The sequence below is a fragment of the Sceloporus undulatus genome, chromosome 4 (assembly GCF_019175285.1).
Source record: "Sceloporus undulatus isolate JIND9_A2432 ecotype Alabama chromosome 4, SceUnd_v1.1, whole genome shotgun sequence".
Classification (NCBI taxonomy): domain Eukaryota; kingdom Metazoa; phylum Chordata; class Lepidosauria; order Squamata; family Phrynosomatidae; genus Sceloporus; species Sceloporus undulatus.
Genome location: NC_056525.1, coordinates 246,467,788 through 246,481,626, shown reverse-complemented (window position 1 = coordinate 246,481,626; position 13,839 = coordinate 246,467,788). Strand labels below are relative to the sequence as shown.

The following is a 13,839-nucleotide window of genomic DNA, read 5'->3' as shown; positions in this document are numbered from 1 at the left end:
TATAATAATAATAAATAATAATAAAACTAATAATTTATTCCGCCGATTCCAATGAGATCGAAGTGGCAACAACATAAAAACAATAAAATACAATAAAATACAATGTTCCAGCATTCCACCCACCCACATAAATCATACATTAAACAATAACAGTAAAAACATACTGTTTAAGATGATTAAAACTAGACAAGACAGGGTAGTCTATGGAGGCGACTGAGGCGAATCTGGGAAGGCCTGTCAGAAGGTTCATCTTGACCACCTTTTAAGCTGTCAAGATTGGTAATAATGACGTATCTCCTCCGGCAGGCCTTCCATAACTTGGGAACCATAGAAGAGAAGGTCCTCTGGTAATCACAGCCAGCTTTGGTTTTTGCGGGCTGCAGTAAATTTTCCCCAGAGGATCTAAGTGTGTGGGGCGGATGGTATGGAAGAAGGCGATCCCATAGATAAGGCTGGGCCCAATCCATGAAGTGTTTTAAAAAGGTCATAACCAACACCTTGTACTATGCTCGTAAACAAAGTGAAGGGACTTTAAATCGCTGTTATATGGTCCAACCCAGAGCTCATAGTGGCCATGTGGCGCCGCCATGGTTTGAACAATTGAAGTTTCGAACTAGGCACAAGGGTAGCCCTATGGAAATGTGCATTACAGAAGTCAAGTCATGAGGTTACCAGTGTGTGTACCAATTTTTAAGGTCTCCAGGCTCCAAGAAGGCGCACACCTGGCATAGCAGCCGATAACAACCTGTAACTCATTCTTCATTCAGTTGCGTCACCTCCTGGCACAGGCACCCCAATGTCTCTTTCCACCATCCATGCCATCGCGGCGTGTGGTTTTTGTGGGGGGGATACTGTTTGCCATCCCATAACTTCTGGCCTGGTGGAGCTGCTGGTCAAGTGGCAGAGGGAGGTGACTCAATTTCCCACCTAACCAGTAGATCCACCATGCACTCTTATAAGTGGCCACTGGGTGAGGTTGGGCTGCTGCTGCCAACCATCAGAACTTTTCGGATCTGGAGGGTCTGCTGGCCAGTTGGGAAACCAATCAATTTCTTTTCCCACTTGCCCAGGAGCTTTGCCAGACCGGATGACAGACCTTTCCCCCAGTGGCAGGGAATCTTGGGACAGATGGAGTGACAGCTCCACTGGGTGTTCACAGCCTGTTCTGAGGTGTCACATATTGCAGTCTGCCTATTCATATCCCCTAGTAACACCCCTGAAACGTCTACTGGTTCCAAGGACCCCAAGGTGGTTTTGCTATAGGACCACTATATCAAAGATCATCTCTGTGAAGGGGTTATGTAGCAAAATCCTTGTTCCAGACGAGGTTTGTTAGAATGTCCTTGGCGAGATATGTATGTTTCATCGGCAGTTTTTCTCTTATGTATCTGGGAAGGCCAGCAACCATGGTTAGGGAAGGAGCAATAAAAACATTTTGCTGCCTGCTTCTTCTCCTTTCCATGCTTAGCATCAACCAGACTTGCAAATGAATCTTACTAGAACACTTGATGGCAGGACAAGCTCTTCGGTGCTTTGAGGATGGCAGTCTAATTTAAGCATACAGCCTGTCCCTCCAACATCCTCACTGTCACTGGCCAGCATCTACTATTTTGGGCACTGTCTGACTCTGACTAATGATAGGGCTGATCAGGGTACTTGTCACGTGCTTAACTGCCTTGTCTGGCTAAACAGACAAATCAAGCAACCAGAATGGAAGAGTGAATATACAAAGGGAACTGTAAGAAGTGACAGGAACCAAATCTTTCCCCTAGTTTTTCAAACAGCAAGAAGAATCATGTTAGAGGATTGATTGGATAAGCAGTTTTACAAAGTTTTTTACCTGGCATAAAGAAATAAACCAAGAGTTACACTGAAGAGATGGAGCATAACTTATGCTCACAGAGTTTAGGCAGTAGTTACTGAAGCAACATGTTTAAGTTAATTGTGCAGCTGGATGAACAACCAATTATACAAGTATATCTGCAATAGCAACTTGTATCTGCATGCACAATGTGTATATGTAGCCATGCACATCTGCACACACAATGAAACCTCATGCTCAGCTCTTCTTCGCAAACTTAAAGTGAATATAGCTATTCCCATGGATCTTTTAAATGGGCCAAGGGCGCTCAACAATGACAACAAAGTCAGGTTTGCTTAAGTGGTATTGATGATGAATGACAACAATGAGGTTGATGATTTTTATGTATTGTGTCCTGTTTTTGTGTTGCTTTGTACAAAATACCTGCAAGTTGGCAAAATTAATAATGATCTGACTGGCGGGACCTGTGCCTGCATCTGTGGAGCCTGAGTCTGGCCCTAACTCTGCTCCAGCAGAGTCTGTGGTCTCTCAGGAGGCTCAGCAGCTCAGGCCCGTTACAGACCGCCGAGAAGCGGCAGTCTGCCGCCGCTGCCGGTTGCAGCATCTGGGAACCGCAGCAGCCAAACAATCGCGCTCCTTCCTTGGTCCTGGAGGAGATGCCACGAGGCACTAGTTGCACACTCGCGGCGTCACTTCTGGGGAGCGCCATGCGGATGTAGAGCATCCGCTACGTCAAAATGGCGGTGGCCGTGTGGAACAGCCACTGCCATTTTGACGTAGTCATTACGCGCGAGGGGCAAGGCGCGTCAGGAAGCACCGCCCCTCGCACGTAATGACACCGCAATGACGGCGCCTCATGGGCCCATCTGTAACGTGCCCTAGTCTCCCTGTGGCAGAGTCTCTAGACATAAAGGAGGATCAAGAGAGTGTGCCCACCTTCAGTCAGCATTGAGCTGAAAGGCAGTGCCTTTGAAGGTCGAGGAGGCTTTATCAGAAACACGCTGGCAATCAGATGCACCTGAATGCCTGCAACCTGCCTATATAAGCAGTTGTAAAATATTTGTCTAGTTACCAGTGATTATCAGACTTTCTTTGGGAAAGTACTCTGTTTCCCTTTGCTCTTTGGACTGAAACCTTGCTTCTTGAACTGCTGACCCATCTTGACCCTCTGGAAACCTTGACCTTTATACTGCTTTAGTAACCTGCCTATCTGATACCCTAGACCTCAGACGTCTAGCCAAATCCTCTTGGTCATATTTCTTGTGCTTCTGGACTTGCTTTGCACTGTTTGTTTGGGAACCAAGCTGGTCTTATCAGCCATTTGGCCACTTTCCTGGACATCGGCATCCAAGAAGTCCACCTTCTCATATTTCAAGAGTTGGCCATTGTCCCTCCATGAAAGAACCCACAATCATTCCAAGAAGTCACACATACACCGTGCATCAAAGCAAGAGAAGTGTGGTCAAGATGGTCTCTGAGTTGCAGCCACAGTTAATCGTCTGGAGCACAAGATGTACTTACGGTTGCAAGCTTTCCGGTTGCACAATCTCCCTTCTTCTAAGACTCCTTCACAGATGAGGCCATCTTCAGGAAGGGGTTGACATGTCCGGGTGCGGGTCTGGAGGCCTCCCCCACAGTCCCTGGTGCACTCTCCCCACATTGACCAAGGATTCCATCCACCTGGGCAGAAACCAGGAAAACAAACAAATGAACAAACAAACAGAAAACCATAAGTCTTCATGTAACCTTGAAAAAGTGGACAAAAATCTAAAAGGCTGACACCTTGCACACACAAGAAGCAACAACATGAAGATTCACTTGTTATTGAATAAATATTTCTGGTCTCTCTCAGCTGTCTTCATTAAGGGGATTTATTCAGCACTTAGCCAGACACAAAATTGCATCTCTTTTTAATGCCAGCAGCTGTGTCTCTAAAAAGCCAAGTACTGATGGCATCATATTGGACATGCTTCCAGGACACGGTAACCTTCACAGAAGTAAACACTGTCCCCAAATTTCAGCTGCTTACCACTTGCTATTTTTTTTTAAGGAACACATAAAGCAATTGGACAAAAAGTATCTAACACCCCCCCCCCCCCCACAAATGCCCTAACTGAATTATTTTCTTCTTGGACATTTTGGGATTCAGTGCCAGCTTATGGCCTGATGGGGAAGCTGATGCTCAACCCACCATTTGAGGTTGATATACCTACTCTGCTTGGACCACTAAGGCTATCCAGAAGTATGTTCCCCCTCATCAAAAAATAATACAACAAATTAAAATGCCAAAACATAGAGGTTTTATTAAGGCGGGAGGGGTACTATGAATAGCTTGGGACACACTCAAAGACACATCACACAAAGTCTCTTAAGAAAACTACTGATTTATTTTATTTTATTTTTGCAATCTGGGGCTAGAATCCTGTTCAACAGATTGTTGAATGTTGAGACAACATGGAAGTAAATGCAATTGATTTGATGACCCTGCCCTAGTTAGGACTAACAACAGAAATCAGGTTGCAGTGCTAACCCTCGTCATTGCAAACAATAAGGATAAAAATAGAGAGCTAGCCTGGTGTAGTGTTTTGTATGATGGGCTATGACTCAAGAGCATGGTTCAAATCCCTGTTTGACCATGGAAATCCACTGGATGACTTTGGACAAGTCACATTTCCCCAGTCTCAGATGGAAGCAAAGGCAAGCCTCCTCTAAACAAATCTTGCCAAGAAAACCCTATGATAGGGTCACCTTAGGATCGCCGTAAGTCAGAAATGACTGGAAGGCATGCAATAACAACAACCAAAACAAGAAAGATAAAAACAAAATGCTGCATGGAATCTTCAAACATCACAAAATTCAAATAAGCAGAGTAAAGTATGCTTCTTTTGCAGAGAAAACATATGTATCTGTTGGGGTGGGTTATGTTTTTGCCACCAAGATATCTTTGAAAGTGATTTGGGATCATAACATACTCTGAACAATATGTAGACTAGTTTATGTTCATTTCATAAATGTTAATCTCTAGAAGAGCTTCATAAATTAGGGAAAGGGCACTGCTGATTAATTGGGCAGCACATATCTTCTTTTATTGTATTGTATTAGTATAAGCAGCTATTAAAACTTCAGTTTCTCCCAAAGAAGCTACAGAAGGGTGGAGGAGAGAGTGGTAAGTTAAATAAACATGTTAATACATAATTAAGGGATACAAAATGCATCAAGCACCAAAGGCATCAGAAGAGGTCACACTTTCAATATATTGTATATACCCATGTATAAGTCTAGAAATGTTTGTGAAAAAATCAACCCAACCAAGTACTGTACCTTAGTTCCAACCAAAAAAGGAAACCTTCACTTCTCTGAGTAGAGTGGTGAAAGGCAAGAGCTTACTCCATCCTGGGAGAATCTAAAAGAAGCACCGGCGTCCTCTGCTCTCTCCAACAGGGAGATGCTTCTGACCTTTTTGAATGCCTCAGTAGGAAAATAGTGGTGGCAGAAGCTCTTTGGTCCTTGCCCTCAAAGGAGCACTGAGAAAGTAGAGGAGATCAGTGCTTCTTTCAGGGTCTCCTGGGACAGACTAAGCTCTCACCTTTCACCGTTCAGCTTAGAGAAGGGGATGGTTGCTTTTATATATATGAGTTAATACAATACTTTAACTCTGGCCTTTACATCCTTTCTGATATGTGTGTGTTTTCTTAGCTTCGCCTTGTAGTCTCCTACACACATTACACAGCTACCATTTTCTGTAATTCCCTCGACCTCTATATAGCTTTCAGGGTGAGTACATACAGTTATGCCTACTGGAATTTTATAACTTCTTCAGCAATATTTTCCTTTGCTTTGTCCTTCACATCCTTTGTTTTACACAGGTCATATCAAAATCCATAATTTTGGCCCCAGAACCTGCCATTGACTTGTGCAAGAAGTTGACTTAAACACAAATATATACAATAGGTAGCACATGCTGATTTATATCTACTAATGAAAATTTTGAAAACATTACTATAAACTTTAGAGAGGACAGTCATCTATCTGAATGGCATGGATTTACCACTTTTACCTGGAATGAAGGCATCACCCTTCCAACAAAGTTTGATACAGTTATTCCTATCACCTATCCTTTTGGTTTCCCTTGATTACACCCAGACCATATACATCTGACACCCTATAGCTCAAGTAATCCCTGTAGGTCTCCTCACTCTCTAAACCCTGAATCATCCAATAGCTCTGGGGGAAAATCACCTCTAGGTCAGATATCCAGTTGTGTTACATCTACATACAGTACCTAGATCAGTGATTCCCAAACTTTGGATTTCAGCTTCCAGAATTCCAGATTGTTGACCAAAGTTTGGGAATCACTGGCCTGGAGCCTCCTCATGTCAGGGAAGAAGTGAAACAATGGGCAATGGCTATCTGATATCCTATTAGAAGCTGGGACTTCAACCAGAAATCCATACCTTCCTGTACATCAGGTGATTTCTGAAGTTAGATCCTCTTTCTTTTGAGACTGGCCCAAGTTATTTTGCAACATGAGGTGAAGAACCAGATAGCACCTTTCCTTTTTTGCATATACAAAAGGTGACTGGATTGACAATTGTATTCATTTCCACAGTTGTGACCAAACAGAGTCCTCCACCAAACATTAAAGCATCAGGCTAATTTAGAGTTTGACACACAACCCTTCCTTTCATCACCTTTCATGCTGCCTCCTGAAGCAACCGCCTCAGGTTATCTAATGATAAGGCCTGCCCTACTATATTCCTACACATGCAAAGAAGACAAGTTGACCTTCAAGAGATTTGAAGGCAAGGGTTTTCTTCCCCCTCCTTGAAGTTTGTTTTTCTTGCCCGAGCAATGACTTTTCTAAGGGCATGCACAAGTTGGGTGCCTTGTCTCTTCCACTTCCTGACAGGAGATAGATTGTGTTTCAGGGCCATCAATGTCTATTGACATAATGGCATCCCCTTAATGTCTCACACAGTCTGATCGATTGCATCTCTGTAACCAGACACATTGGACTGGAAAAGAGCTTTTAAAAAAGAACCTTCTTCAGTTCATGCCATTAGAAAGGACCGCATGTCCTCCTCCTCCTCTTCCCATGGCAAGTGGTAGGGATATGGAAAGAGGAAACGGATCAGGTCCCGTACAGCTACTTTGATGGACAAATGACTTATCTGTCTGAGTTCCCTTCTTGACTGGTAGTTAGGCAAAATGCTTAATTGCCATAATGCATTAAAAAGCAATTTCATCATACCACTGCAGCATTAAGCAAAATGTATTTCTGTCATCAAAGCTGACTGCCAGTCATAGAGGGACCCTTCTGTTCAATGATGGACTATGGAAACGGGTCCAAGTTTTACTGTGAAATCCATTATGATATCATTAAAAGCCATCAAGAGAGACTGAGGTAGGCTTGCTCTAATTAATGAATAGATCTTCTGGACACACTGGAGGAGCAAAGAGCCTGCACTGGATCCGAATAACATCTCTTTTCTACATCAAATCCCTCTTTGTGAGGGATAACTGTCATGGATTGGGACCCGATAACAGCTAGAAAAATTTGAAGGTGATCCCTACAAAATAAGGCCATTAGTGTAAAACAGGAGTGGCCAACTCTCACAGGCTAAAGGAGCTACATTAGCCACCCCAGAAGAGCTTGGAAGACTACACTCTTCTCCATCCCCCCCCCCAAAAAAAAAACACAAACACACACACACACACACACTTACTTACTTACTTATATATATATTGCGCCCCCAAATACCTGCTAAGGGATGTGGGATAATTTCTAAGGCCAAAGAAATGCCTTTGAACTCACTTCTTACTATTATGGAAGGTCTCCCTTGGGTTCAAAATAGTCCCTGTGTGGGGATGTTATAAAATGGATGGTGGTAAAATGGCTCCAGATGACATTAGGGGGCAATTTTGACCTTTAGGATGCCCAGCGGCAGCAAAAAACACCTCTGGGATATAGCAATGTGATAGATTCACTTTAGGGTTGTCATGCATCATAAAGGACTTGAAGGCACACAACAACAAGAGAACCAGTAGTGCTCTCAATCAGTTCTGAGGTGCAGCGGAAACAATGATAGGAAAATCAAGAGTGGATTCACCACCCCTCTGGTGACAGATTTACTGGCCATCCTGTGATAAATATGTACCTGAACTATTGTTGTTGTTGTTATTGTTGTGTGTCTTCAGATCATTTCCAACCTATGGTGAACCTATCACAAGGTATTATTGGTAAGATTTGTTAAGAGGGGGTTTGTCTTTGCCCTCCTCTGAGGCTGAGACAGTGTAAACTGCCCAAATTCACCCAGTGGGTTTCCATGGTTGAATGCAGATTCGGACCTTGGTCTCCAGAGTTGTAGTCCAATGCTCAAACCACTAACATCATTTTGTCTCTCCTACCTGGACCACATCACTTCAATTTATTGCAGAGAGGGATGTTCACATGACTGAATATTTCTCAGGTTACAGCAGCAGCAACAACAATAAGAGTATCATTCTTGCTATGTGAAACCTGGGGTAAAGTAATGCACAATATTGTAGTGTTGTACTTTCTGGCTCTACCCATTCCCTTAGAAGCAAACAGGATGTTTTAAGTGATTTAGTACTACCTTTGTAAGATCTAGGGGATGGGATGGAAATAATAATAATAATAATAATAATAATAATAATAATAATAATAATTTATATCCCGCCTCTCCCTATGGATCGAGGTGGGTGCCCAAGCACAGCTGTGGTAAAAAAAGCCACCATTGATTTCTATGGGCAACTCTCACATCAGTTCCTGGGGATATTTTTAGGTAACGTCACAGAACAAATTACTTAAAACACTTTGAACTAATCACCCAATATGTTAAGTAATGTGTCAGCTTTCACCTCAATTGTAACACCTATTGTTAATGTTAACACACATATGTTGAAAACAATGACTAATATTCCACTAACCCTACAGCGTTAGATTATTTTTCTTTCTGAAAAGAAAGCCAAAAAATAAGTTCCTCCAACCCCCAAAGTGTTTGTTACTCAGTATATCTGCAAAGCATAACTTGCTGGCACCAGTGTTCAAACAAAAACTAGGATATGGTTCTCTTCTCATTACTTCAAAAAGCAGCATATTGCAGCTAAAATAAATCTTTCCAAGCTCTGTTTCTCACTGTAACCTATCAAGACACATAGGAGGCCCCCGTTGTATACTTTCTGAATCCATGTCTCACTCCTCCCTTTCTAGACAACCCAGTCCTTCTTTTCTACCTGGATGTCAAGTACCCCTTCCTCAATAGTAATATACCAAATTAGAGGTGAGGTTTGACCAAAACAGAGTAGAGTGATACTATTGCTTCCCTTGATTGACATACACTCCTATTGATGCAGCCTAGAATCCCATTTGCTTTCTTAGCTGATGCATCATACCATTGACTCATGTTCAGCTTGTGGTCCACTAAGACTCCCAGATCCCTTTTGTATGTACAATTGTCAAGCCAAGTGTCTCCCATCCTATAACTGAGCCTTTCATTTTTTTTCCCTGCCTACGTGTGGTACCTTACATTTCTCCCTGTTACAAGAGGGTAGATTTCAGTTTAACACTTGAAGGAACATCTTGACAGCAAGAGCCATTCAGCAATGGGAACATTTACCTAGATAGATTGCAGACTCCCTTTCTCTGGATGTCTTCAAAAAGAGGCTGGACACCTACATGCAGGAGATGTTTTAGCTGGCGTTCCTGCACTGAGTAGGAGATTGGGCAAAATGGCCTATGGGTCTTTTCCAACTCTTTCATTCCATGATTGTATTTTTGCATAGGGCAACTTTCAACGACAAGACCCCCTATCCTGAACTGAAATTAATTCCCCTTCCAAGTCTTTGGTAAACTTGATATACATAACAATCCAGACATTTTTCTTTGGCCTGGGAAGGCAACCTTATAGATCATGCCTTCCTTTCAACACACCTAACTAAATGGCTGAACTTGTCTCTCATCACTTCTCAATTTCTCCCCAACTTGTGCTAGCCAAGAAGCATTTATCAGGGGGGTCTTACAGAGCTCAAAGCTTATATTAACATTAGCCATGCCTGAGTGGCTTTAAACTGGATAAAATCAACCTTTTCTTTTTAAATCATTGCTTCCTTTATCCCTGTGGCTGAGTGGCTGTTTGCAGATGAATGGCTGCTGATCTATTAATACAGTAGAGTAGTGGCTGCAATAATGAACTCATTGGGATATAGTGGATTAAAAGAAATACCTCCGGATGCAAGAGGGTTCCTCCTCTCCTTCGGTGTGACTTTTCATATTAGGATGCTATGAATTCTTGGCTTGGTGACCTTGGCTCTGAATTGCCTTAGAACTGGGGTAGACAAAGTGCAACATTTGGGCTTCATATGCCCCTCAAAGACTCTTATATGGCTCTTGATTCTTCCCGATTCCTTGAGTCCTACCCCCAAAAGAGATGAATTTCAACTCTTGGAAGCCTCTAGGGGTGGCTTTGTACATCTTCCACACATTGCAGGACCTTCCAGTATGTGTAAACATGGACTAATACCCATTTTAAGAACCAAATGGAGACCTCTGGCCATTAAATTTAGGTGTTTGCTTCTTCAGTCTTTGTTTGGGCAGTTCGTGTATCTCCTGGGGGGGGGGGTCTTGGGGTTAGAAAATTGGGTCTCAGATGCACCTCAATTGCCTACTGCATATACTCATGTAGCAATAGCAATAGTAAGTACATTTCTATACTGCTTATCAGTGCTCTAAGTGGTTTACAAATTGTAAGCTAATTGCCCCCAACGGTCTGGGTACTCATTTTAGTGACCCCTTTGGAAGGATGAAAGCCCGAGTTGAGCTTGAGCCCTTTTGCTGGTATTGAACTCACAACCTTATGGTTTGTGAGTGAGTGGCTGCAGTACAGGCATTTAACCCACTGTGCCCCCAGGGCTCATGTATAACTGTTGGCATTTTAGTAAAATAAATTGATCCCAAAAATCTTCAGTCAACTTGAGCATGGGCCAATGTAAGAACTATACTTCAACTCTTATTTAAAAAGAAACCATTCTCTGATGAAAGTCAAGAATGAAAACTGTTTATTGGCTCCCCTCTATTCTCTCATCCATCCAGTCTTTAGGATGAGCACAAACAGTTATGCTTGTTGGGATTTTGTAAGTTCTTTGGCATCATTTTCCTTTGCTTCATCCTTTACACCCTCTGTTACATGCCCCTAACTTTTACCCTCGACCTACCCAAGGGTCACATCAAGATCCATTATTTTGGCCCCAAAACCTGCCTTTGACTTATACACGAGGTTGACGTATAGTTGAGTACATACGGTACCTCTGCCTTAGATCTATCCAATATGTCTATCCAATTCTGAAGGGCATTTCTTGGCTCCAAGACAAGAGGCTAGCAAATGCATTGGCATGGAAATCACATGGAGATGACAGCTAAAGCCGTGGTTCTGCCTGAGTGAGAAAGGACAGTCCTCTTCCCTCCCTTCCCATCCCACCTCCACCAGAGAAAACACATGCTGGAGGTGCTTATGAATCAGTCTAGCAGATGGCATCCAGAGAGACTCTCAGAGCATCCTTTGCAGCAGTCAGCAAAATTAGATGTCTCCTTGCCTTTCTAATCTGCTTTTCCCAACCCATCTCATGTACTGCCTCCTCTTTAACAGTAGGGAATCTGTAACAATTGGCATTTCAGGACCTGCGTAGCCACTATGTACAGAACTGAAATGTCTCTGCATTAAAATGGGAGGAACAGTTCATTCTTGGAGATGCTTTTTTTTAATGCCTCATATTTGGAGTGTGTAGCAATGGCAAATTTCATGGAGTAAAATGAAAATCTGTTTTTGTTTCATTTTTTAAAACTTTTCATTGGTTGTTTGCATCTTTCTGCATCCTATTGCACTCTGATCCCATTGTGAAAGAAGTGGGCAAAATGAGAGCATTGCCACCCAAACAATTTTTTCCTTCAGTCCCCAAAGTGAAATCTGAAAATCACTTACAACTAGAACTCTTCCATTTGCATCACCTTGGTCAACTGTCTCGCTCCCTTTTTCTGCGGATGCTTAAATTTCTAGAAGCCTTAGAAGCAAGGCTCTAAGTTTCTGCAATGCTAGAAATTTGTGGACTGAAGGAACATTTCATGGAAGGGCACAATTTCTTATTTGTGGTGCAATGTTCTCATTCGCCACCACTACCATAGCAACATGCCTAGTTGCATCCATGTAATTGCTATATACTTGATGCTTTCATTAACTTTCTTCGTGCATCTGAGGAAATTGAGATTCATGAAAGCTCCTGCTAAACAAAACCCAGTCAGTCTTAAAGGTGCTGCTAAATTCACCTTCCTTCCCCTTCCCCTTCCTTTTTTATGCTTCAATAGACTAACACAGCTCTCTCTCTCTCTCTCTCTCTCTCTCTCTCTCTCTCTCTCTCTCTCTGAGAACTGGTTTCTCAGCATCCTACAATCATTCTCATTCCTAAAAGTTTCAAACTGGGTTGCAGATTCCTATTCCTACTTCTCCTCCACTCTACCTTTCATGCATAGCAATTTCTGCAAATGTTGACACACACTATTCCTAATGTCTAAATTTCTATGCATTTTTAATGTACAGATTTCCCCATTGGATATGATGTCAAATCATCATCATCATCATCATCACCATGCCTTTCTCCCAAATTGGAACCAAGGCGGCTCACAAAAGATACTTAAAACAATAAAACACAATCAAAACACCACATCAAGATAAAAAGTATAAAAGATAAAAAGATAAAACCATTAATAATAATAATAATAATAATAATAATAATAATAATATGTTTTATTTATATACCGCTATTCCAAAGATCATAGCGGTGAACAGCAAGTAAGCTAATTAGCAAGTAAGCTAATTTGCCCCCAACAGTCTGGGTACTCATTTTAGCGACCCCGGAAGGATGCAAGCCTGAGTCGAGCTTGGGCCCTTTTGCTGGTCTTGAACTCTCAACCTTGTGGTTTTGAGTGAATGGCTGCAGTACAGGCATTTAACCACTGCGCCACCAGGGCTCCTATTAAAAACTTACCAAAACATCATTCCAGGAAGGAGGCTCCCTGGGTGCAATTACATATTAACAGGCTGCTTGAAAAGAAAAGTTTTATATATCCCACTTTTGGTTGCGGGAATTTATTTGTGAGCCAGTGTAGTGTGACAGGGTCTGATTTCCCCACTTGGCCATGGAAAACCACTGGGTGACTTTGGGCAAGTCACACTCTCTCAGCTTCAGAGGAAACCCACTTTGAATAAATTCCGCAAAGAAAACCCTTTATAGGTTCACCTTAAGTTTGCCATGTCCAGAAATGGCTTGAAGATACAAAACAACAATTTATGTCTGTTTTGAAATAGGAAAGGAAAAACAAAACATACAAAAACAGCCTGAACATTTATTTATTTATTGATTGATTGATTGATTGATTGATTGTATTTATATCCTGCCTTTTCCCCAAAATGGATTCCAGGCAGCTGATAGTTATGTTCTCCCCTCTCTCCCCACAAGTGCAACAAAATATCTTGGACAAGGTCCCACAACATAGGACTTTATCACATGGGGAAAACTGGGTCTTTAAATAGTGATTATCCTGTGAAAATCATGTGATTGCAATAAAGATTTTCACACAACATTGTGAATAAAGTGCCATTAATGTGGGATTAAACAGGCAATAAACAGCAACAAATCCATCATGGGGAAATCCCATGAATGATTTGTTCCTGTTTGTTTCTTGTTTACTCCTGGGATAATGGCTCTTTAATCACGATGTGTGTGAAAATCTTTATCGCAATCACATGATTTTCACAGGATAATCACTGTTTAAAGCTTCCCTGTGTGACAGTATAACTCCCTACATCAATATGGGAAAATGGTGGTTGAGCTACGCTAGGGATGCAATCCTTTGCTAAATTAGTTTTCAAGGTAAAGCAATGAGCAATGTTAGAAATTTTCTAAAATTATTGGGAAACTGTGCCAGTTTAGATGCCTTCGAGACT

At 42.0% G+C, this 13,839-nt stretch overlaps 1 protein-coding gene across 1 annotated transcript in view; it reads right to left on the bottom strand.

Annotated features, from left to right (window-relative positions):
* Window positions 1-3,284: 3,284 nt before the first annotated feature.
* LOC121929178 (adhesion G protein-coupled receptor B1-like) overlaps window positions 3,285-13,839 on the bottom strand; it is a 159,635-nt gene continuing 149,080 nt past the window's right edge. The window contains exon 3 of the mRNA XM_042464487.1: window positions 3,285-3,502. Coding sequence (XP_042320421.1) covers window positions 3,285-3,502 — 218 coding nt within the window. The remainder of the gene's footprint in view (window positions 3,503-13,839) is intronic.